Here is a 27,064-nt window from a genome sequence, read left to right as displayed (position 1 = left end):
CTGATTGGTGAATAGTTATTACTGTGAATTAAATTGTAAATTTCAGATAGCTAGAAAATTGAAAAATATTTGGAGTCCTGGATTATTGAAACTATTCATTAACAACAGCTCTTTACTTGCTTCTGCTACCGCCACTAATTTTCAATACACACAACTCTCCTTGGGCTCCATATAGCAACTATCACCACTGCCCACTAACAAAAAAGTTCCCCTCATTTGCCAACACGGAGGATATCGACTGTCCTTTCCTATTTGCTCTCAGTATGCATCATGATTAGATCGAGTTTGCAGCAAGGCCAACAACAAGTCTATGCACTGGTAGATGCAGTCTGGGCAGTTATAATACAGCATTTTAAATAATCAAATCATTTGCTATGCCTTGTTAAATTTAATGCATACAGATATGCAAAATAATTTCAAAGTACTCACACATATTGCCACACTCTCAGACAAGTTACAATGCGCCTTCCCATTTAAACAGACAATAAACATACTAACACAGAAATGCATAAATTATGTCTGTATATAAAAGTTATATTTTAGTAGAGTGTCAAAGGTGACATAGTCAGTATCCTTCATTTCCACATGACTAGTTTGCTGGCAGGGAGGGAATAAACAAGAAATTCTAAATCTAAAGCCAGAGTTTCTCAACTCCAGTACTATGAATATTTGGAGTAGGAAAATTTTTTGTTGTGGAGGCTATCCCGTGCATTAAAGTGTATTCAGCAGCATCCCTGACCCATTAGATTCCTGTAGCACCTTCACCCAGCTATGACAACCGAAAGTGTCTCCAGAAGTGGCCAAACATCCCCTGGTTGGCAAAACTGCCCCCAGTTGAGAACCACTGATCTAACCAACACTAAGTCCTTCGATCTACAATAATGACAGGACAAGAATTTTGACCCAAAGGAGTCTCCACATTATATATTTTTAAAAAGCTAAAATGCATTACTATTTAGTGAGCAATTATTTGTTTTTCTTTAAATCTGCTTCCTTTAGTAAAAGTGCTATCTCAGGGCATAAGAGCTTGGACAACATTTTTTAAAAAGTTGCTTGCCACTTTCCTGTGTCTCATCTGGGAGGCTCCAGTGCTTCCACTGCAGCATACCCAGGGTCGACCCCTTTGCTTTTTGGTCCAATGAGATAGAATTATCAGGAGAAATGTTCTTAAGTGAAGTCAAGGTTCCCGCTCAGGCATTCTCACAGGTACTACTTAGGCATATCTTGCTTTGACGAACTTGTGGTTTCCACTGAAACAAGTTGTTCTGCATACTTCTCACTACAGCTATAACTACGTGACCTCGCAGTTTCAGTTTGTCAGTAATTTCACTGAAGGCTGAGCCCAGATACTAATTTGTCTGAAACATTTTAGGCCCAACATCTCATGAAACAGGCTCCAGGCAAGCACTCTGGGACTTGGGAGCCAACAAACATGTTTCACCTAGTCCTTAGCCTACTCAAATATAGGCTACAGACTTTCAAAACAGAGTATATTATTTTAGGGGGAAGCACGTTAACGCTTAACAAGCATCAACAACTTAAGGAAAAGATTTTCAAAGTCTAAAGTTTCTTTGCCCATCAGATAGGCCTTATGAAGAAATATGTTGATAAGGGAAAATAAAACAAATACATCCAAATATTTAATTTTTATGGAAAGTAAACATGACCCCTACATACTATAGAAACAAACATTTCACTTTGGTGATGAAATTTAGAATCTCTAAACTATCTTTCGATTAGTCAGAAATGCAGGCAGATTTATCCCTCCCACGTACATTTAATTACCATGGAGTTTAGAAAAGCTCATTCAACAGAACTAGAAGCAGGTTCAAAACAGTGTTCATTTAAAAACATATATTGTTAGACTTTAGAAGACTAAGTCTACCTGGATTTTGGGCTGTTCTGTGTACTGCTAGAAGACAATGTGTACTATCAAAGATACTTACATAGCTGGTTATTTTTCTTCAGAAAAAATAATTGGTCATCCAGTTTTAAAAATAACTATTAAAGGTTTTACACAGGGATATTAACCACATAAGCTAAATCTTTGAACTGGTAGAAACAGATTTTTCCATTTTCATTATTTCTATAGATAGAATAAGGTGTTTATTTTCTCCCTTGCAAAAATGTTAATTAGGTTTAAGAGGCAGGATGACAAAGAGATAGTTATTATAAAATTAAATAATTTTCCTGTCACCTTTATCTAATAACACAGTTTATTATTGATTGCCTAGAAGCAAATTAGATTTATAGGAAATATAAATAAATATCATAAGAGCTTAAAACCAGATTTCCTGAAACTGTATACTCCCACACAAACACCATTTTCCACCAAAAATCTAACAGATACTGGCATACTTGTTCTCACCCCCACTTTCACTTTCTCATCCACACTATTAAAATCATGAAAAACAGCTCATTTTTAAAAGTCAGCCACAACCGACAAGGTCCTTGGCATTACATGTTGGTCCCAGGCACTGCTGCCTTCACAATATTAAGAGATTCTTTTTTACCACTGTCCTATCTAATTTTTATGCTAATAATTATGTCTTAATTCCAAATATATAAAAAAATTTGAAGATTGTTGTTACTCTGCAAGCTATAATATAATCCCTAAATTCACTTTATCAGTATAATGAGTATCCTCAGCATTAGCAACCAAACACTACCATGTTGGACACGCATTAAAATATTAACATTACCATTTTGGTCGGTATAGAGATTTATAGTAAGACTATGCTATGTTATGAGTTACAAACAGCTTCACATTCACAGTCCCTAAGCCATTTTTAAAACAGTCTCTTTTAGAATGAGAACAGAGAAAAACAGAGAGAGCGGAAGAATTTTTCTGTAATCATGAACTCTCAGCAATTCTTTTCACTTAAGCTACAAGCCCTAAGTTTAAATATATACATCTAACAAACTGTTGAAACTTACTTGACAGTGACTCGATTTGATAAATCCTGTAGATCTCCAGGATGGAAAAGCTGGGCTTCTTTCAATCCAATCTGTTCACAAGCTTTCAAGAAAACGTTTATATTATCCTGTGAAAAGAAGTGGAAAGTGATTGCTTAGCTGAGCTCTCTCTCAGACAAAGGTTACAAATTTTTATGATATAACTTCGAAGCTTCAAAGTCCAATTACAGTCAGCAAAAGAGGTGGCAGCAAGACCCATGCATATGTATATTTGAAAAAAAAATACATAGGGCTTGTACAGCCTTTCAGTCCTCCAGAGCATACACGGTCGTGCTATCTTATGCCCAGGCATACACTGTTTCTGTGATCTTTGTGACTGGCACGTTAAACATTACCTGTTACAGGACAAGTGCCTAGCCACTGAGCAGTAATCTACACTTTGATGTCAGCTCTGCTCTGCAAACAAACGCCCTCTTCCCAGCTTTGCACGGCAAGCCTCACCTCTCCTGTTTAAAAATAACTCCAGCTACTGACATTCACCCACCCAGAAACTGTTGGCAGGGAAGAAATAAGAGGAGGAACATTCTGTTTCTATGATTACAAATTACAGAGCGACTGTGGAATACCACACCTGGAATCTGGGTTTGGTTGTTGAGCTGGCTCTTGACAGGCAGGGAAACCATACTATAGGACTGAGGAGAAACCTAGCGTTCATTGGCTAAATTGCATAGTTTGTGTGGCACATTACTCACTCCCTGCACCTGCCTGAAGAGCTGCCTCCAAAAAAATGAAAGCCTATCCCCTCCCTCCAAGGTTGCCCTCATATCTAATTTCAAAGCCCAAATCCTCCATTCACAAACCAGTGCTTTTTGTTAATGTAAACTGCTGCACAAACACGGATTACAGTATATGCCACTTTAAAGCCAGCTACATTTCAGAGACATACATTTGGTTACCAGAATTAACTTAGGCTTCATCTCTACTACTCTAAAAAAAAAAAAATAAGAAAAGAAAACACTTCATGGGGTTGAGCTTGTGACAGTCCCAGGCAGGCTCTCCATATTCACTTTGTTACAGTTCTCAGATAAAGGGGTGGCCCCCCAGCATGCCAACACACATCTGTCCACTGAGGCAGCTGGTAATGCTACCTCTATGGTGTGAGCCTCCTTGAAACCTCACCTCCCTCCCTAAGAGGTGACTTTCACAGACCAGAAGATAGTCTGCCACTTGGAGAAAGGCAATTACTCTTTTCCTAAGATAAAGTGGCTAAATTCTACAGCTTGGGTTCTTGGAGAGTAAGGGGATTTCGGGAAAGCACAAGGAAAGGTGTGGCAAGAGAAAAGCCCCACTGATTACTAAGGAAAGAGACATTCTAAAAAGCCACTATTTGTACAGGTAGGAGGTCATTCCAATCTACTGTCAGTAAAAAGCAGTGAGAACTACCTAGCTGAAAGATGAAATCCACAAATCATTTTAAATAAGATGAAGTCAAAGAGTAAAGAAACTTGCAAGTCAAAAGTTGAACAGCTCAATGAAAGGTGTTTATTTTGTTTTTCGTTTGACTTATTATGGAAAAAGGAGACATAATTTATTGGCAAAATTCCAAGAGGAGCAAAATGTGATAATTTTGTTAGGCCCACAGTTTCTAAAAGGTATACTATCTGTAATTATCAAATGATACAAATTAATGGTTTTAAAATTGACCCTCTGAGAAGCAGGCAAGAAAAGATGGTTGGATGTACCAATACCCCAAGTTCCATAATGATATGGTTTGGCTCTGTGTCCCTACCCAATTCTCATCTCAAATTGTAATCCTCACATGTCAATGAAGGACCTGTAATCCCCGCATGCCAAGGGAGGGAGGCGATTGGATCATGGGGGCAGTTTCCCCCATGCTGTTCTCGTGATAGTGAGTGAGTTTTCAGGAGATCTGGTGGTTTTATAAGGAGCTCTTCCCCCTTCGCTCCCTCTCACCTGTCACCATGTAAGACGTGTCTGCCTCCCCTTCCGCCATGACTGTAAGCTTCCTGAGGCCTTCTCAGCCATGCAGATCTGTGAGTCAATTAAATCTCTTTGCTTTGTAAATTACCCAGTCTCAGGCAGTTCTTTATAGCAGTGTGAAAATGAACTAATACACACAGGATGCAAGTCTCATATCAATAAAGGAAAAACAAACCATTAGAAGTCTTCACACCAATTCAACCAATTTGATTTGGTTCTGAATGTTTAAAGTATTACATAAAATATTAAAATAAGGTTAAACTAAAAGTAAACTTAGTCAAAGGAGAGCCAAAATGATTCTTCACATATTTCATACAAACATAATAGCATTCATCTGGTTGACAAATAAGTACAGATTGATAAGGAGAGATAAGCCAAACTCTCCTCAAAAACCAACAAAGTAGAGAGAAAGCACTTGATATCTAAAGTGACTATACTTAGTTGAAGACAAAGTTCAAGAGAAGATACAAATTAATATGGTTAAACTCTAGCCTTAAATAAAGGCTTTATTTTAACCAAAACAGCAGAAAATCTTTTAAATCGTTCAATGATGCTCAAGTTTAACACAGTACAACTTTGTAAACAAAGTCACATATGGCCTATGCAGCAGGACGAGGTTGTACTAAGATTGGTAATGTAGTCTCAGTCATTCCTACTGGATTTGAGCTCACTGGTAATTTATTCCTTGCGATTTCAAAGGATCCAGGCAAAGACTTCCCTAAGGGTATATATAAAATTATAAAATAAAATTTTCATGTCAGTTAAAACTTCAAGAAGCCACACCCAGCTCAACACATTAAAAGGGAAGTATTTAGTTCTCATTTAATGAAATCATTTTCACTTGAAATTGGCAAAAATAAGAGGGAAAATAAAGGATAAATTAAAACAAATCTTATCTAATTGGACTAGTAACCAGGACTCCAAGTTAACTTTGTCCCTAAACAACTGTGTGGCTTTGAAAAGAGAGTTAACATTTCTGGCCCCATTTTCCTCATCCCTGAAATGAGCAGTTTGTGAATCTGTAACCCATTATCAAGGGCAATCATTTTTCTCTGCAAGAGAAGGGAAGCCCAACCCTCCCTGGCCCAACCCATCACACAAATATTTCATTACCCAACTTCCATAAAATACTTCATGTCAAAATCCTGCTCTAAACATCTGTAAACCCTGTACTTTCAGGACCAAAGGTGGCTTCTCAAAGACAAACCGACACACACACACACACACATACACACACACACACACACACACACACAGAAACAATGAACCCTAAATGTATCTAATAGCTCCTTTTAGCTTTAAATTTTTCTATGACTATGAATAAAGGCAGACACTACAAATTAATGGTTCTAAAATTGGCCCTCTGAGAGGCAGGCAAGAACAGACACATGGCTTTAAGATTTTCATATTGTCTCCCATCTCCCTTCCACCCCTTATCCTTGAATCAATTACAAAGCAGTCCTAACAGGTGTGGGGTGGAGTGGGCTAGGGTAACTTAGAGAGCTTAATGATCAGGAACAGCAGTTCTTACCACTGAGGTAGGATGGGGAAGCCACAAAGATCTACCAAGATAATCAAGGTTTGTATTTGTTCACTGTAGTACCCTATTAGTTATCTATCGGTGCATAATACATTATCCCCAAATTTAGCAGCTTAAGGGAATAGGTGTTCATGACTTCATATAGTTTCTGAAAGTAATTCAGGAGTGGCCTTAGCTGAATAGTTCTGAATTGGGGGACCTCTCATTAGGTTATAATTGAGATGTCAGCCATGACTACAGTCATCTCAAGGCTTTCCTGGAGCTTGGAGGAGCTGTTTCCAAGGCGGCTCACTCATGTGCCTGACAAATCAGGGCTGATTGTTGGGAAGCCTCGGTTCTTTACCAAATGGACATCTCCAAAGGGCTGCATGATAGAACCCGTGATCCAAGGAGCAAGATGGAAGTTGCAATGTCTTATGATGTAGCTTTTGAAGTCACATTCCATCATTTCCTCAACATCCTGTTGGTTACACAGATCAGCCCTATTCCATGTAGGTATAAAAGAACATAAACACCCAGGAGGTGAGAATCATGGAGGGCTTTCTGGGGGACTGTCTACTACATTTCATTCTCTGGACCCACCTCAGTGATTCATGTCCCAACCATGTGCAAAATACACTCCCTAATAAGGCCCCAAAATATTCATCCCTTTACAGGGTGAACTCGAATTCCAAAATCTCATCATATAAGTCAGATCCAGGAGTGTCGGAGGCTCTTCAGGTGTAATTCCTTAAGTATGGCCCTTGAGTAAAGTTCCTCTCAACTTGAATGCCAGTGAACTAAGACAAGTTACCTGCTCCCACACTCCAAACATGCAATAGAGTGACAGGTGTTACGATAATTACTATAGACTCTCTAGGTCAGAGAGTAGAGCAATGAAAGGCACACAGGAGTCACTGGTCCACAGAAATTCTGAAATCCTTCAAGACACAGGTTGGCAGTTCCTTCATGAAGACTCAAGGCCAGGTAATACTTCATGGTTTTTGGCTACACCCCCTGGATTATTGGTGCCACCCTAAAAGTCATCTTTGCTTTTCACTGAAAAGTAGCCTATCTTTGTGGCTATGTAGGTTTTTCAGTCTACTTCTTTACCCTACCCATAGCAATTGAGAGAATTAAGGGTCTCTTAATTTCATGATCCTCTATTCCTTTCAGTCTCAGCTAGCAGTGTTTCTGCAAATACAATTCTCTCAAAGATACTGCAGATCTTCCGTGAATCTTATTGGGGTTCATTCCATTAGACAAAAGCTGCACCCATAAATCTCTTCAAGAGTAGCCCCTCTCTACCTTGGTCTCTTGCTGAGATGACTGGAGGACAACATCCTTAAGGTTCTTAGAAGCCCTATTCCTTGACTGGACAGATCTGCAAGGTACCGTCTTGAATCTAAGAACTCAAAGAATTTTACAACCACATCCTCAACTCGTTTTTAGGCCTTATTTTCCTGCAAATGCTCTGAATTTAATCTATGCCTGAAAACCACTTCTCAATTCTAGCATCATTTACTTACTAAAGAGACTGACAATTTTCAAAAGCAGTAATTCCTATTTCTCTCATGTTTGTCACTCTATTCTTCACTTTCTCCTCTCACATTTTACTATAATCCACAAGAAGAATCAAGGCATCACTTCAACACTCTGTAGGTCACCTCACTAGAAGAATGGAATCTCCCCAGTAGATCACTTAGTTAATTGGGTACAATTCCTAGGTACAAGGAAGAGAATATCACAAAGTGAGAATCATTGGGACCATTCTGGAAGCTGGCTACCACAAGATTTTAATAATAAAGAATACAGACCAGTTAAAAATTTAGAATAGAAAAATAAACGTTTAGAAATGTTGAGTTTCAGATGCCTAGCTAGTAGTAAGTTAGGTTTGCAGCCCATGAGAAACATTTGATTTTAAAATATGGTTTGGGAGTCTAGCACACATTGGTAGTCATTGAAATTAGGGATGTCAATGTGCCCTCCTTGCCCTGAAAGCAAAGAGAAAGAAGGATTCACAATCAACCACCAGCATTTAAAGGACAGTTAAAGAAAGAGGAGTCAAAGGAGAAAAATATCTGGCATCCAGATAAATCAGAAGAAAAGCAGAAGAGAATAGCATATGGAAAACAAGGGAAGAGAATACCATTATAGAAAACAAGGGAGAGAAAACAACAAGAGATTTCTCTCAGGAATAGAGAGGCAGATGATGCCATAAGAAAAACTACCCAAAGAATTTGAAAATCAAATAAAGTGGACTTTTCATGAGCAAAAACTCCAGAAGACTCATGAGTAAATAATAAGCGACAGTGAAGACCAGCCGCTGGCAACAGGTGAGGGACCACCCAGAATCTGAAAGACCTCCTTGGTCTTTCACTCTGCGAGTCTGTGTCCTACTCAAGCCTCCTACCAGTCCTGCCAAAGCTACCACTCCCCTGACCTTCCAGTGTTGGAATGCCTCATCCCTTGAGGGAAAAGGTGGGGAGAGAAGCAGCGCTCATTCTTATTCTCTTGACCCCAAATGTAGGGTTACATTCCACCTCCACCCAATATTTTCAGTTTGCAACAAACACAATTATACACTTCAATGGAATCTTAACTCTTCTCTATTTCCATTATAAATCCTGAAAAGAGTGTTAATGAGAATAGCATAAGGCCAATATGAATATTCTTACACTGGTGCCAAGGGTAAGACAGGTCTTTGTTAACACCTCACCTTTCAGAGCCTTTCAACCCATTTTCCTTCCAAAAGCATTTATCCAGTAACATATTTTCACATCATTATAGCACATGTCCTTGCTCTTTTATCAGTAATGTAAGTGCTTGGGAAGAAACGTCAGGACCCAAAGTTGAATTCATCATTCCTATTTAAGCAAGCTCTTATCAGTCAATATAAGGGCTCTCTCATTTTATTTTGTTATTTTAATTATTTTCCTCCTCATCCCACATTCCCACTCACTCCCATTCCCTTCTATTCAAAAGATGCCTTCCCCCAGGTATATATCCTATATATATCCTAAAGAATTAAAAAGATTCCTAAATAAGTACATTACATGTACATGTACATGCATGTACATGTACATATCAAAAGGTACAAACAGTTCTGATGTCTGCTAAGAGGTAAATGGATAAACATGTTGTGGTCTATCCATACAACGGAATAGCATTCAGCCATAAAAAGGAATGAAGTACTGATATGTAGTACAAAACATTATGGTAAGTGAAAGAAGCCAGTAAAGAGAAGTCACATATTCCATTTGTATAAAATATCCAGAATGGATAAATCCAGAGACGAAATGCAGGTTGGTAGCTGCCAGAAGCTGAATGGAGGAGGAGGAAATGGGGAGAAAACACTTAATGTTAAGAGGTTTTACTTTGAAATATTAGAAATGTTTAATGGTTACACAACATTGTGAATGTAATAGATGCTACTAAATTGTGTACTTTAAAATGGTTTTTAATGGTTTTAATACTTTATGTTATGTGAATTTCACCTCAAATTATTTTTTAATTTTTTAATGTCAATAGCTTTAGGGAAACAAGTGGTTTTTGGTTACACAGGTGAACTACATAGTGCTGAAGTCTGGGATTTTAGTGTACCTGTCTCAAATTATTTTTTAAAGATCCCTTCTTTAATGTGCTCAAAAATGTAAATGTCATTCTCATGCTGCTATAAAGAACTGCCCAAGACTGGGTAATTTATAAGAAAAGAGGTTTAATTGACTCACAGTTCCACAGGACTGGAGAGGCCTCAGGAAACTTACAATCATTGTAGAAAGGGAAGCAAACACCTCCTTCTTCACATGGTAGAAGGAAGGAGAAGTGCTGAGCGAAAGGGGAAGAGCCCCTTATAAAACCATCAGATCTTGTGAGCACTCACTCACTAGCACAAGAATAGCATGGGGGAAACAACCCGCATGATTCAATTACCTCCCACCAGGTCCTTCCCACGACACCTGGGGATTATGGGAACTACAATTCAAGATGAGATTTGGGTGAGGACACAGCCAAACCGTACCACTTGTCTAGGCAAAGAATGTATGACAGAGACCTCAAAAGCACAGGCAACAAAAAGAAGAATACACAAATGGGATTTAACTAAAAGGCTTCTGCACAGCAAAAGAAATAATCAACAAAGTGAAAAGGTCACCTGTGGAATGGGAGAAAATATTTGCAAACTATATACATCCAACAGCAAACTGATATCCAGAATTTATAATGAACAACAAAAATCCAACTAAACCTATTAAAAAGTGGGCCAAGGATATGAATAAACCTTTTTCAATAGAAGACAAATGGCCAATAAAAATATGAAAAAATGTTCAACATTACTAATCAGAGAAATGCAAATTAAAACCACTATATCATTTTACTCCAATCAGAATGACTATTATTAAAAAGACAGAAAATGACAGATGTTGGAGAAAATGCAGAGAAACGGAAATGCTTATACACTACTGGTGAGAATGTAAATTAGTGCAGTCTCTATGGAAAACAGTGTGGAGATCTGTCAAAGAACTAAAAATAGAACTACCATATGATCCAGCAATCCCACTACTTGACATCTACCCAAAGAAAAAGAAATCATTACATCAAAGAGATGTCTGCACTTGTATGTTTTCTGCAGCACTATTCACAATAGCAAAGATATGGAATCAACCTCAGTGTCCATCAATGGAGGACTGGATAAATAAAATGTGGTATACATCCACAATGGAATACTATTCAGCCATTAAAAAATGAAATCATGTCTTTTGCACTAATACAAATGGAACTGGAGGCCATTATCTTAAGCAAAACAACTCAGATGCAGAAAGACAAATACTACATGTTCTCATAAGTGGGAGCCAAATAATGTATACAAATGGAAGTAGAGTGTGAATGACAGACAATGGGGACTCACAGCATTGTGGAGATGGGAAGGGGGTGGATGACGGGAGGCTGCTTGGTGGATACAATCTGCAATGTTCCAGTGATGAAGGCACTGAAGGCCCCTACTTCACCACAGTGCAATATATCAAGGTAGGAAAATTGCACTTGTGCCCCATGAATATAAATTTTTTAAAATGTTCTTTGGCCGGGCACAGTGGCTCATGCCTGTAATCCCAGCACTGTGGGAGGCTGAGGTGGGTGGATCACCTGAGGTCAGGAGTTTGAGACCAGCCTGAATAACTCATGGTGAAACCCCATCTCTACTAAAAATACAAAAATTAGCCAGGCACAGTGGCAGGCGTCTATAATCCCAGCTACTTGGGAGGCTGAGGCAGGAGAATTGCTTGAACTTGGGAGGTGGAGGTTGCAGTGAGCCAAGATCACGCCATTGCACTGCAGCCTGGGTGACAGAGGGAGACTCTGTCAAAAAAAATAATAATAAAATAAAATGAAATAAAATAAAATGTTCTTTAACAGTGCTGTTGCATATATATATACAGTCTAATTTACATAAATGTCATCATGCTCCAGATTTCTCTTATACATTGAATCATTTCATTATGCAAAAGTCTAAATCCTCATGAAAATGTACTACACCACCCTAGGCTCTTACCCTACCCAAAGTCACTTTCATTTTTACTTGAAGGATCAAAAAATATATATTTGATAAAATTTCAAGCATGACAACCTCCAATATATAAAGGGAATACTCTGCATCAGGAACCTTAACGTAGCAATAAAGAAATGTCTACTCATAAGATCAAGCCAGTTAGACCCACTTCTGCAAAAACTTCCTGAGTGTACAGGGTCAAGAGCTGTCATTAGAAGTAAAAGTGAAAAGACACTTTTATAAACAGTGCAAAAATAGAGACAAGGTTAATAAAAGGATTTATTACAAAAGTCCTAAATAAGATCAAAATCCTAATTCTGAAAATGAGTGAAGTTGTTCTCAGGGCTGTGACCTAAAGGCCTTACAAAGCTTAAACCAAAGCTCCCAGAATGAAACCACCTGGAAGTGCTCCCTGTCAATTAACCAAATACTCTTGTCATGATTACTTTGGCCTGGTATTCCCAGAGAGGGTTCTTGCCTACTTTAAACAAGTTTTCAATTAAAAAAAGAGCTGGCCAGGTGCGGTGGCTCATGCCTGTAATCCCTGCACTTTGGGAGGCTGAGGTGGGCAGATCACAAAGTCAGGAGATCGAGACCATCCTGGCTAACATGGTGAAACCCTGTCTCTACTAAAAATACAAAAAATTAGCCGGGCCTGGTGGCAGGCGCCTGTAGTCCCAGCTACTCGGGAGGCTGAGGCAGGAGAATGGTGTGAACCTGGGAGGTGGAGCTTGCAGTGAGCCGAGATCGTGCCACTGAACTCCAGCCTGGGCGACAGAGCGAGACTCTGTCTCAAAAAAAAAAAAAAAAAAAAAAAAAAGAGCTGAAAAAGAGCTGAATACATGATGATGCTGATCAATTTATCCTAAAGCCAAGATATTTGGTGACCTCAACTCCTTTTCTATCTATAATCTGGCAAAGTCCCTGCCTCCTCTAACCCTGCAATTAACAGTGCCAAAAATGTTAGCAAGTATGTGCCAGCAATCAAGAGATAACTATTACTTGAAGCAGAGAAATTCAGCTAAGTCCATATCTTAGCATTATGATTTATAGACATGGGACCCCAGTCAAAGTCATGAGAGGGAGTCACACAGCCATCCCTCAGATGCAGCTGATGCACAGTCAAAATGGAGGACCACTGACCCAGTCACTTGCTACACAAAGCATGGCCACAGACCATCAGCATCAGGGTCACCTGGGAGCCTGCCAAAAATTCAGAATCTCTAGCTACACCCCAGACCTACTGAACCACACCCTGCATTTTAAGAAAATCCCTGGCCAGTGGTGGTTCATGCCTCTAATCCCAGCACTTTGGGAGGCCAAGGCAGGGCTCAACTCCTTGAGACCAGGAGTTAGAGACCAGCCTGGGCAACATAGTCAGACCCTGTCTCTCTATACAAAAAATAAAATTATTATCCAGGTGCGGTGGCACGCACCTGTAGTCCTAGCTACTTGGGAGGCTGAAGTGGGAGTACAGCTTGAGCTCAGGAGTTTGAGGCTGCAGTGAGCCATGATTACACCACTGCATTCCAGCCTGGGCAATAAAGCAAGACTCTGTCTCCAAAAAGAAAAAAAAAAAAAAGGATCCCCCAGGTGAACTGAATTTTTGTGGACAAAAGTTTTTTGGCAATTAAAGTGAGGAAAAGGTTTTCATCAAATATAACTTAAGACAGTGTTTCTCTTTAGTATGCACACAAGTCAACCAGAGATTATGGAGTTTACTATTAGATCACCAAAAGTACTTGAATCTTATTCTTATGCTATATTGTGACCAGTTATTTTAAAGCAACTTCTAAGTAGCAGGGTGACTAAAATACATCCACATTTGCATTTTAATTATACCGTTTCTATTAAGAAAGCAGTTGTGTGTGCTTTGATGTGCTAGCACTGGTTTTTTTTATATCTATTATTTTGGATAATCATCGTTTTTTATGGTATAGCTAATAATGGCATAGCTAATAATAAATGTATTCTGCCAAGTAACACCTACATTTTATGACTATAATATATAGACAAACACTCAGAGATCCAACGTCAATAGTTATTTGTGAAGAAAATAAGCAGTCAGTCTCAACCATTTTTTAAAATTTTTCCTTGGAGAACCAATTTCTCTCCAAAAAAAAAAAGGTGCAGGTGAGGGCTCAGCCATTTGCTGATAACAAAGGAACTAAGGACAAGGAGAGCCGTAAAGTTTTGTAACATATGAAAGTAAAAATAGGAACCAACTAGGAGAGCTTAAAGGAATTGCCAAGAGACACTGTGGGCCCAGTAGGATAACAATGCCAGCACCATTTGGCAGAGCTGGAGCAACAGCCAAACCAACGAGACAGAGCTGAGCCGGCAAGTTAGGGCAGCAGCAGGTCAGGGAGGGAGGGCTGAGTGTTCTGGTAAAGGCTAGTTGAAATGCTTCATCTACTCGGGTTACAATTAACTACATAAAGCAGTAACAGGCTGTGGCAAACTGCAGTATGAATTAAGTGACAGTCTTGCACATGATTCATCAAATTAAACTTTACATCAAAAATGAGATAATTCTAAAACTCACCTACTCTTTTTTTCCAAAGTGCTGAAATAGATGCTGAAGTTCCATTCTCAAGTTATCCATGTTCCAAAGCAAAATAAATAAGTAATTGCTTTAAGAAAAAATGTCACTGTAACGCTAAAATGCATATTTTATGAAGCACTAACACGTATTTAACAAGGAACACTACATGGTAAAACTTTAAAGCCGGCTAGAAATTGGGGCACCTTTAGTGCAACCTGTCCCAACGATCTTTAGCATCACTTATATAGATAATGAGTCTGGATCATCACCTTTTGTTTAAAAATTTGCAGCCCCAGGGACTCACTGTTTTATGAGGCTGATTCACTTTTAATCCAGCACTTTGAGAGGCCTAGGCAGGAGTATTGCTTGAGCCCAGGAGTTCCAGACCAGCCTGGGCAACACAGTGAGACGTCATCTCTACAAAAACCTTAAAAAATTAGCAGGGGGCCAGTGCCTGTAGTCCCAGCTACTCCAGAGGCTGAGATGGGAGGATCACTTGGAGCCCAGGAGGAGGAGGTTGCAATGAGCCAAGATCGTGCCACTGCACTCCAGCCTGAGTGACAGAACCAGACCCTGTCTCAAAAAAAATAAATAAAAATAAGAAAGAAAGAAAAAAGACAGTCTAAAGACTCCCTCACTGTAACTGTAAAATACTGATCCTAAATCTTCCTACCTAGTAATGCAAACTAAATCTCATCTTCCTCCCATGACAGCCCCTTCCCTACTTAGACAATTCTCTTGCCTCATACTCCAACCTCACATCTTCTCTTTAGATGCCCTTTGTTTCCTCAACATCCATTGTCCCTCATGTGACATTTTCCAGTTATTCCCAACTGACCCTCCCCTTAATAGCTAATTTTCCTAAGTCAATATTTATTGAGTTCTTACGATATACCAGGTAACATACTGAACCACTTTATGCTAATTATCTTATTCAAATTCTTACCAAAAAACGATGTGAAGTCTTATTATCATTCCCACTTCACACATGAGGAAACTGAGGTGTAAGGGGTTATGTGACTTGCCAAAGGTCATACATTAGGTTATGGAGCTGGAATTCAAATCCAGCAGTTAGATTATTGAATCTGTGCTCTTAACCACTGTATTAGTCTCCTATTATTGCCATAACAAATTGCCACTATTAAGTTGCTTAAAACAACACAATTTTATTATCTTACAGTTCTGGAGGTCAGAAGTCCAAAATCAGTCTCACTGATTTAAAATCAAGGTGCCCTTTGGGACTATGTTACTTCTGCTACACCTTTTAGGAGAGAATCCAGTTCCTCGCCTTTTCCAGCTTCCAGAAGCCACCTGCATTCCTGGGCTCATAACCCTGTTCCTCCATCTTCAAAGTCAGCAGCCTCATGTAATCTGCCAAATAACACCTACATTTGATGACTACAATATATAGGTAAATACTCAGAGATGCAACTCAAGGTGCCCAACTAGCTCTCCTAGTTGGTCCCTATACATGAGGCTCCCTCACTCAGCCATCTATCTGGTTCTCTCTCTCCTCGTTCCCTCTTCCTCTTACAGGGATGCTTGGGATTACACAGAGCCCACCTGGATCATGCAGGATATGCTCCCCATCTCAGGATCAACTGATTAGCAACCGCAATCCCATCTGCAACCTAATTCTTCGTTGCCTTGTAACATATTCACTATTTCCATGGATTACAATGTGAACATCCTTGGGGGCCATTATTCCACCTACCACAACTGCCATGGCACCTTAAAGACAAGTGCCTGTGGGTTATGTCCTCCTCCCTGGAATGAAGCATCTGTATCTCAAATACTGGACTCCAGGTGTGGCTAAACATCACTCGAAGGCTCACTGATAATGCTCGTCTCATGAGAGTAACTGTGTAATTGTGAGAGTTTAGTGAGAAAAAAAGATAAAATGTGATTGGCAGTTTCCAGCATACAGTGAGTGGATAGAATTTGCCTAACTTCTCGTGTTACAGGCTGTGGGTGCTTTTCATTATAGCACCTGTATTAGGCCATCAGCTGAGATCATGTGTGGCAGCAATAGCCTGGTGACACCAACATCACTGTTCACAGGAAGATGACCTGTGAGCTTTAATGAGCCATGGGCTAGTCAAATTTAGAAGAAAAGTAAGTTGGATATAGAGAAGAATCTGAATTGTAAACCCTGTGACGGTATCAGTGAGGTGCCATGGATAAAGGCTTAAAATGCATGATTAAGTTTGTAGACAACATAAAACCACCCTCGACTCACGTAACTGATTTTTTTTCCAGCTAAAATATCATTGAAATTTATCCCTGATAAATATTCTTTTGGAGACTTAGGCCCACCCAGATCATTTTTTAGTCCAGATTTTTATATCTAGGACATTAGCTACACTTTATTGCTTCAACATGTACAAACTGGACTAAGTATGTTTGCCAGGTTTTCACCTCATCTTTTTTTTTTTTTTTTTAATGTAAACAGGGCAAGCACAAAGTCCTAAGGCCAACTACCAGAAACTTCACTTGAAGTTTACATGGATTTAAATATTTTGGCTTCTTGAAATTGAGCATGTTTACTCAACTATTTAAGATTTCACCTATAGAAAGTATTATCTGGTCCACTTTTTCCCATCTTGACAATACTAAGGCCATGATGACAGGTACCTTGCAGGAATTAACAAAAGATGCCTAAAGGGAGAAAACTGGTAATAAAAATGAATAAAATATAAATAAATAAAATGAACATAATGTCAGCGAGATGACAAGAGACCAAGGAAGCCAGAAACTCCCGTCTACAGGACATCCCATATAATGGTCACTTTAGGGGAATGCAGACCCATTGTTGGCAGAGCCATCAATACAAGCCAGACACAAGGATTGCATCAAAAATCTCAGTATAAATAAATGTTGACTCAAATTTTAAAAACAAAAACTGTACAAGAGGAACAAAACCCACCCGTGGGCCATTCCACCACCTCTAGAGGGTCTCCCATACTCTCCATGGGGACAGGCCCGTTGATCTGTTGCTTTAGAGCATTTTGTTTCTGGTGAACAAGGCTGGCTTCCAGTGATTACCCCATTTCTTAATAATCACAAACTATCCCTTTTACCATCTTTTCCATGATGCTGCCAGGGAACAACATTTAAAATCTACATCACTCTGTTTTACATATATATTTACCAATTTGTGATCTTCTGCAACTTGCTTCATCCTCCACAGATTCTCTCTTGATTTTCCCCTACCCCCACCAACCTTCTGTCTCATATTTATTAACTCAATAAACTACTGGTGCAAAAACCCCTCAATTCCCTCTCAATTCATTAGCAACTCCTATACACTCTTCCATCAAAACGTGGAAAATTTGACCACATCTCAACAATACACACAGAGACCCTTGTTGCCACCATTCCCTCTTGCCTGGACTACTGCTTTTGTCTGGTTCTCTGGAGAAAGAGGATCAATAGGATGTATGTTGAAAGAGATTTGTTATAAGGAATCACGGAAGCAAGGAAGTCCCAAAATCTGCAGTCAGCTGATGAGCTGATGGTATAGTTTACTCTCTAAGGCTGCAAGCCTCCTCTAAGAACCAGGAGAGCTAATGGAATGATGTGAGTTCCTGTCTCAAAAGCAGCAGGCTCCACACTTAAGAAGAGCCAATGTTTCAGTTCAAACTCCAGCAGTCAGGCAGAAGAGTTCCCTCTTGCTAGCAGGAGGGTTGGCTTTTTTTTCTAGTCAGGCCTTCCATGACTGGATGAGGCCCATTCACAGTAGGGAAAGCAATCTGCTTTACTCAGTCTACAGATTCAAATGTTAATCTCATACAATAACAGCCCCACAAACACACCCGGAATAATGACTGAACGAATATATCTGGGCATCCTATGGCCCAGTCAAGTTGACACATACGATTAACCATCATAACCACTGAAATTGTTCAACTGGCTTTCCTTCATCTTCTTGATTTCTTTCAGTTTATTTTTCACATAGCAACCATTGATTTTGTATTAAACTGTTACATTGAGATAAAACTCACATACCATATAATTCACCCATTTGTGTACAATTCATCATTTTCAGTATAGTCACAAATACGTGCATCCTTCATCACAGGCAACTGATGACCTAACAACAGATTGTTCTCAAAAGCCCCCAATACCTTAAGTAAAATGTAGCCTACCCAACAAAGCCCATGATGACTTCACAGCCTCACGTGACTACTTCTTCTCATTCTGTTCAGACCCTCAGGACCTCCTTGCTGATTCTCTCTCTGTTCCTCTGTCTGGAAACCTCCCACTCACCCCACCAGGGCCCACTCCAGGCTCCTGATCGAATGTCAACTCAGAAAGATGTCCATGAGCCCCTCTCTAAAATGCTTCTCATACACACACTCAATCATTCTTTATTCACATTGTTTTTTCAGTGTAACTATTGGTAACTGATAAGGTATTACATATTTTTTCACTGTAATTTTTGGCATCTGGAGCTGATATGCCATTTCATCACCTCTAGCATTTCTCCTGCACTCTTCCACGGGAACCAGCACATGGATCTGTTGCTTTAGAGCACTGTGTTTCTGGTCGACAAGGCTGTGCTCCCTGCAACCCCCCACTCCATGGCATGTCAGCCCCATGAGGGAGAAATGTTCTCTGTCTCTTTTACAGCTGTGACTCTGTCTTGTTTATAGCTGTGTCCCAAGTTCCTGAAACAGTGCCTGACACATAGTAGGTATTCAATAAATATTTTCAGGATGGGAAGCACAGTCATGGGCCTAAGATAAATTGGGTGACCAGTGCCTTCACACCAGTTTTACACCTTGGATTCTATTTCCTGTCAACTTCATTTGCTCTTCCCTTTTCAATTTCTACATAACAAAAGGTACCTAAGGGGAGACATTCCAAGTTTATCTGAACGAAACTGTCATGTATGATACAATCCTACTCGAATACTGAAACAATTATTTTTACCTCTACAAGTTAATTACAGGGTTGCTTTAGTAATTCTAACTCATTAACGTTCAAAAAAAAAGTTGCCCTCAAGGCTGAAACTTGGCAAGTAAATGTTCATCTTAGATTTAAAAACAGGCAGGTTTTGGAACTCTAGGAAGTGTTCTTAAACTTGTGCCAATGTTATGACTAAGAGATTATGCTAGAAATAAAATAGCAGTTTCTTCATTTGCAGTGCCACGTCATGAGGGTATTGGAAAAAACTACAATGTTGACCCCAAATTGTTAAGTTTTCTTTCTGGGTGACACTGACCTTTAATTGGGAATGGAAGAGATATAGGCAGACAAGGAGACTCAGGGAAATTTCCTAAGAATACATTATAAATAACTCTACCATAATGAACTTATTTATATGCCATTTACATGACGCTGTTAAGGCATTCAGATATTTACTGCCAACTATTTGTTATCTTGAAGACAGCAATGCACCATCTTCAGTTTATTCATATTGGATAAGCTCAAACTATGTCAAATTACAGGTGGTGATCCACAGAAGTTCCAGTAAAATGACATTACAAAAAAATTACTTAAATTAATACACAACCTTGAAAAATGTCATTTTTTAAGTGTGTTTTTGTGGGGTTTTTGTTCTTTTTTTAACTTGTGCATGTGCAGGTATGTTATACAGGTAAATTCATGTCATGGGGGTTTGTTGTACAGATTATTTCATCACCCAGGTACTAAGCCTAGCACTCATTTGTTATTTTTTCTGATCTTCTCCCTCCTCCCACCTTCCACTCTCATGTAGGCCTCAGTCCCTGTTGTTCACCTCTGTGTCCATGTGTTCTCATCATTTAGCTCCCACTTATATGTTAGAACATACGGTATTTGGTTTTCTTTTCTTGCATTAGTTTGCTAAGGATAATGGCCTCCAGCTCCACTCATATCCCTGCAAAGGACATGATCTCATTCTTTTTTATGACTGCATAGTATTCTATGCTATATATGTACCACATTTTCTTTTTCCAGTCTACCATTGATGGTCATTTAGGTTGAGTCCATGTCTTTGCTATTGTGAATTGTGCTGCAATGAACATAACGTGCATGTGTCTTTATGATAGAACGATTTGGGTATATACCCAGTAATGGGATTTCTGGGTCAAATGGTAGATCTATTTTTAGCTCTTTGAGTAAACACTACACAGTTTCCCACAGTGGTTGAACTAGTTTACACTCCCACCAGCAGTTCATTTTTCTCCACAACCTCACCAGCACGTGTAATTTTTTGACTTTTTAGTAATAGCCATTCTGACTGGTGTGCAATGATATCTCATTGTGGTTTTGATTTGCATTTCTCTAATGATTAGTGATGTTGAGCTTTCTTTTCATATGCCTATTGGCTGCATATATGTCTTCTTTTGAAAAGTGTCTGCTCGTGTCCTTTGCCCACTGTTTAGTGGGGTTGTTTTTTCTTGTACATTTGTTTAAGTTGTTGTGGATGCTGAATATTAGATCTTTGTCAGATGCACAGTTTGCAAAAATTTTCTCCCATTCTGTAGGTTGTCTGTTTACTCTGTTGATAGTTGCTTTTGCTGTGCAAAAGTTCTTTAGGTTAATTACATCCCATTTATCAATTTTTGCTTTTGTTGCGATTGCTTTTAGCATCTTTGTCATGAAGTTTTTGCTCGTGCCTATGTCCAGAATGTTATTGCCTAGGTTGTCTTCCACGATTTTTATAGTTTGTGGTTTTACATTTAAGTCTTTAGTCCATCTCAAGTTAATTTTTGTATATGGTACAAGGAAAAGTTCCAGTTTCAATCTTCTGCATACGACTAGCCAGTTATACCAGCACTATTTATTGAATAGGGAGTCCTTTCCTCATTGCTTGTTTTTGTCAACTTTGTCAAAGATCAGATGGCTGTAAGTGTGCAGCCTTATTTCAGAGCCCTCTATTCTGTTCCATCGGTCTATGTGTCTGTTTTTGTACCAGTAACATGCTGTTTTGGCTACTGTAGCCCTGTAGTAGTTTGAAGTCAGGTAGTATGATGCCTCCAGCTTTGTTCTTTTTGCTTAGAACTACCCTGGCTATTGGGGCTTTTTTGGTTTCATATTAAAAAATTTTTTTCCAGTTCTGTGAAGAATGTCATTGGTAATTTGATAAGAATAGCATTAAATCTATAATTTGCTTTGGGCAGTATGGCTATATTAATGATTTTGATTCTTCTAATTCATGAACATGAAATGTTTTTCCATTTATTTGTGTCACCTCTGATTTCTCTAAGCAGTGTTTGGTAGTTCTCATTGCAGAGATCTTTCACCTCCCTGGTTAGCTGTATTCCTTCATATTTTATTCTTTTTGTGGCAACTCTGAATGGGACTGTGTTCCTAATTTGGCTCTAGGCATGACTGTAGTTAACATATAGGAATGCTAGATTTTTGTACATTGATTTTGTATCTTGAAACTTACCTGATGTTGTTTAACAGCTTAAGGAGCTTTGGGGCCGAGACTATACAGTTTTCTAGTTATAGAATCAAGTCGTCTGCAAACAGGAATAGTTTGACTTCCTCTCTTTCTATTTGGATGCCACTTATTTCTCTTGACTGATTGCTCTGGCCAGGACTTCCAATACTATGTTGAGTAGGAGTAGTAAGAGAGGGTATCTTTGTCTTGTACCAATTTTCAAGGGCAACGCTTCCAGCTTTTGCCAATTTAGTATGATGTCATCTCTGGGTTAGTCACAGATGGCTCTTATTATTTTGAGGTATATTCCTTCTCTACCTAGTTTATTGAGAGTTTTAACATGAAGCAGTGTTGAATTTTATCAAAAGGCTTGCTTTTCTGCATCTATTGAGATAATCGTGTGGTTTTTGCCTTTAGTTCTGTTTATGTGATGAATTACTTTTATTGATTTGCCTATGTTGAACCAACCTTGCATCCCAGCAATAAAGCCTACTTGATCATGGTAGATAAGCTATTTGATGTGCTGCTGGATTCAGTTTGCTGGTGTTTTGTTGAGGATTTTTGCATCGATGTTCATCAAGGACAATGGCCAGAAGTTTCCTTTTGAAAACATCAGTGTAAACTGACCTTATTTTTAGTAAATGGCTAAGTTTTATGCTATAAATTCTTACACAAGTAGAATAATACATTGATAATGGTAATACTATAGTACTCTCCTATGTCTTTACTTAGAAAAAAAATACTCCATGTTTTTGTTATTGGTGTTTTGTTTTTAAGGAAATTGATGAGATTGACAAACTAGTAAAATAAGAACGTTTAAATGTTAGTGTTTGAGGCATTATGTCACAAATTGTGACAGTGGCTCACCCTCCCTTTGAAATAAAAATATTTATTCAATGTAGTTTTAATAAAGAACCACAATATCATCAAGTTTATTGATATCCTTTAACATTCACTGTCTCTATCAGGAAATGAAAGAAAAAGTTAAAAATCAAATATCTTTTAACTCAATGAAATACCAAGGTCTGATGCAATAGATATGAAATTGCTCCAATACACTGATAGGTGAAAAATAAATAAAAGTTAAAGACCATGATAATTTACAGAAATATACAGACTTCAATATTTATCTAATGTACCAAAAAACAAAAGCAGACTTGAGGCAGAAGTTGTTCCAGATCCTTGCTACAGGAGGGGACTTCAGTGTTGCCCCTCCACATCTTCCTTAAGTTGCAGAGGCTGTTTACATCCATCTGATGATGGAGGTCATGACAGCCAGAATCAGCTCAGTACCAATACTGCTGTTAGTGACTAGGCATGTAAGCAGGCAAGGACGAGGGAGTCACACAGAATTCACCCAGCAGAAACCTTTCTTAAATTTTCTAGGTAGATATTCTCCTCAAACAAATCTACAAAATCAGCACTAAAATTCCAGAAGAGAACAGAGACACTAATGATCTTACCTTTAAGTGGTTATTTTAAACTAGCTCTACAATACCACCTTCCCATCTCTTCCCATGTTGTTGCTTATATCAGTGTTTTGCTTCTTTAATTTACGTTATTTATTGAAAGAGATGGGGCCTCACTCTGTCACTCAGGCTTGAGTGCAGTGATGCAATCATAGCTCATTGTAGCCTCAAACTCTTGAGCTCAAGCAATCCTCCCGCCTTGACCTCCCAGAGGGCTGGGATTACAGGCGTGAGTGACCAAACCCAGCCCCAGTGTTTTGTATACTTCAGCATCCAAACATACTCACAAATGTCTGTCTTGCTTATTACCACTAGAGAGATACTCCCTCTGAGACACACATGGGGTTTGACCCAGCACAGAGCAACCCTCCGTATCACCACTCTTTCAAGCAAGGCACATACTGTCTGCTTATTCCTGTAACTCATCCAAGCCACATTCTAATATTCCTTAAGTATTTTCTCTTCACCATACAAAATTCATTCTTGCCTCCTACCCAGAAAAGTGCTACCCTTGAATGAAAACAGTAATTATATTTGTACTTTTTATGTTATTTCAACTTAGATGAGAAAGAAGAGAAAAGAGAAGTGGGCTTTTTCCCCAAAAAAGCACTATGTCTTGAGGTCTCACCTCTTAGTTTCATTTTTGAAAAGGGCTCACAAGCTCCAGGGTCCCACAAACCTCCCCTCTCCTCCTGAAGAGGGAGTAAGTGGGGATAGGACAAACAGAGTCATGGCATGAGAACGATTTTTAGAAAAGTACAGGAAAAAACTTGGGTAGAAATATTTAAATTGTACAGCAGATTCCTCAGGTGAATTTTCTATTGCTGCTGGAAAGGAACAACCCGATGTGTCAGCAGTGATCGCCACATAGAGCAGGTCACACTATTTTGCTGTGGGAGAGTGAGGGGAAGTGTGTAGGAGAGTAAAGATGAAAGAGTCAGAAGTAATTTCACACAGGTACAAGAACATTAGCCATTAAAAACTTTCCAGAAAATAGCAGTAAGAAGGGATGCATAGACTTGCCTTTTATTTCTTATTTCCTTTGCCATTACGAAGGCAAGGGAAACTGACACATCCAACAGCTTAAGCTAGCTGGCATCACTGCCCATTTCCTGCTTTCTACAGCACTCCTGAATGAGGAGACAATCTTCCCAGCCTCTATGGTCATGCCTTACACATTCTACTCCTGAAAGTAATCTGAAAGATGCTCAAATCAGCACATTTTTTTTTTATTTATTATTATTATACTTTAGGTTTTAGGGTACATGTGCGCAATGTGCAGGTTAGTTACATATGTATACATGTGCCATGCTGGTGCGCTGCACCCACTAACTCGTCATCTAGCATTAGGTATATCTCCCAATGCCATCCCTCCCCCCTCCCCCCACCCCACAACAGTCCCCAGAGTGTGATGTTCCCCTTCCTGTATCCATTCTCACTCATAGGTGGGAATTGAACATTCGGCACATATTTTTTACACAAACGTGAATATACTGAGGATTTTCCCACTGAGCCCACTGATTGACACAGACATTCAGAGGAATTTGATTCAAACCAAATTTTCTGGAATATTTTTGCTTTTCAAAGGGAAATTAAAATGGAAAGCATGAGTAGGTAATCAAATCTACAGTCAGCGAGCCAAAGAGCCTGTGTAAAGGGCAGTGTTTAATTTCTTAATTCTTTAGCCCAGTAGTTCTTAATCAGGGATGATTTTATCCCACAGGAGTCACTGGCAATGTCAAGAGATATTTTTAACTGTCACAAATGGGGGAATGGCATCTAGTGAGTAGAGGCCAGGGATACTGCTCAAGATTCCACAATGCACACGACAGAACTCCACAACAAAGAATTATCTGGCCAAAGTGTCAACAGTGCCAAGGCTGAGAAAACTTGCTTTAGCTAAATGCAAATAAATCATGAGGGGTCCAGGCTGACTATAGGTCTTGGGGTTAATGACTTCCCTGATGTTTCTACACATTTTATATTTTGTGCACACTAACATATCAGATGGTAAACATTATTCTGGTTCAATAGCTCTTCTTACCATCAGGATATCTCAACTGTTTTTCAAGGTTTTGTTTTGAGACTGGGTTTAAAAAAAAAAATCCCAAATAAAGTTTTGGTTTTGAGTTTCAGTGATTTGAACATACCCACATTTAACACCAGCTGTTTTTCTGGAAGATTCAAACTCTTGGGTTAGATTTTTGTAAAAAACATGGCTTTGGGAAGAACAGAAAGAAGAGATAGAGAACATGTATTTCTTTACAAAATTAAACTCAGCCAAGTGAGAAAAGCCCTATCTCTATAAGAAAAAAATCCAGCCATCCCATTACTGGGTATATACCCAAAGGACTATAAATCATGCTGCTACAAAGACACATGCACACGTATGTTTATTGCAGCACTATTCACAATAGCAAAGACTTGGAATCAACCCAAATGTCCAACAATGATAGACTGGATTAAGAAAATGTGGCATATATACACCATGGAATACTATGCAGCCATAAAAAATGATGAGTTCATGTCCTTTGTAGGGACATGGATGAAATTGGAAATCATCATTCTCAGTAAACTATCACAAGGACAAAAAACCAAACACTGCATGTTCTCACTCATAGATGGGAATTGAACAATGAGAACACATGGACACAGGAAGGGGAACATCACACTCTGGGGACTGTTGTGGGGTGGGGGGAGGGGGGAGGGATATCATTAGGAGATATACCTAATGCTAAATGACGAGTTAATGGGTGCAGTACACCAGCATGGCACATGTATACATATGTAACTAACCTGTACATTGTGCACATGTACCCTAAAACTTAAAGTATAATAATAATAATAATAATTTAAAAATAACATACAGCATAAAAAAAAAGAAAAAAATCTAGGAAAACATGGTTACTGTCCTCCCAAAGAAAAAATAATTGCATGAATGTTTCAAGCAAAGCATTCAATATATTTCCAAACCATCTAAACATCTCTCTCTGTATTGCCATTGCTCAAGGGATATCTTCTATGGTTTTCCCACAGGTCCATATGCAAAAGGTAAATCCATTGCCCTGACACCGAAGCCAAATACACATGGTAGCTGAGGTTACTTGGATGAAAAGCATAGCTATAGCAAAGGGTGTAAGAAAGGAGTAATGGAAGATGGGGTGTGGAACACCATAACAATTCAGCTTAAACCCTTACACAGAAATTTTTACTATATTTGAATTGCCTTGGTGTATCCACCTTACACAAACCTCCTTCACAGTACCCACCTCAATCTGAACTGAATGGGCCAAAAAAAACAACACTCCTGACCACAGCTCATTTGGCCAAGACAACTGTCTTCTTATGGAACTCATCCACAGGCTGGCCAGTGACCTGGGATATCTGCAGCCTTCAAAGAAAAGGAATCCATTCAGATTCCTCTTTGGGAACCTCAACTAAGAGACACCAAAGAAATTCTGCTGGAAATGGGGAAAACTGGGTGAAGGGTACAGAGGACCTTTTTGTACCATTTTTTTTTGTAGTTCCCTGTGAATCTATATTTATTTCAAAGTAAAAAGTTTTTTTAAAAAAAAACAAAAGATATTAACTAAAACATGTACCTATCTGTATTAATTTCCTAGAGCTGTACTTGGTACTTTGTTCGTTTTGGTACAAAGTACCAAAAACCAGGTGGCTTAAAGCAACAAAGATT

The 27,064-nt window shown here is 38.9% G+C and overlaps 1 protein-coding gene across 26 annotated transcripts in view; it reads right to left on the bottom strand.

The window, feature by feature from the left end:
* Nucleotides 1–27,064, bottom strand: part of LMO7 (LIM domain 7) — a 239,179-nt gene that overhangs the window by 101,025 nt on the left and 111,090 nt on the right. For all 26 annotated transcript variants that reach the window (XM_063650951.1, XM_063650955.1, XM_063650961.1 and 23 more), the window contains one exon: nt 2,938–3,044. In XM_063650951.1, coding sequence (XP_063507021.1) covers nt 2,938–3,044 — 107 coding nt within the window. The remainder of the gene's footprint in view (nt 1–2,937; nt 3,045–27,064) is intronic.

The sequence above is a fragment of the Pongo pygmaeus genome, chromosome 14 (genome assembly GCF_028885625.2).
Source record: "Pongo pygmaeus isolate AG05252 chromosome 14, NHGRI_mPonPyg2-v2.0_pri, whole genome shotgun sequence".
NCBI lineage: Eukaryota > Metazoa > Chordata > Mammalia > Primates > Hominidae > Pongo > Pongo pygmaeus.
This window is presented reverse-complemented; position numbering and strand designations above follow the sequence as displayed.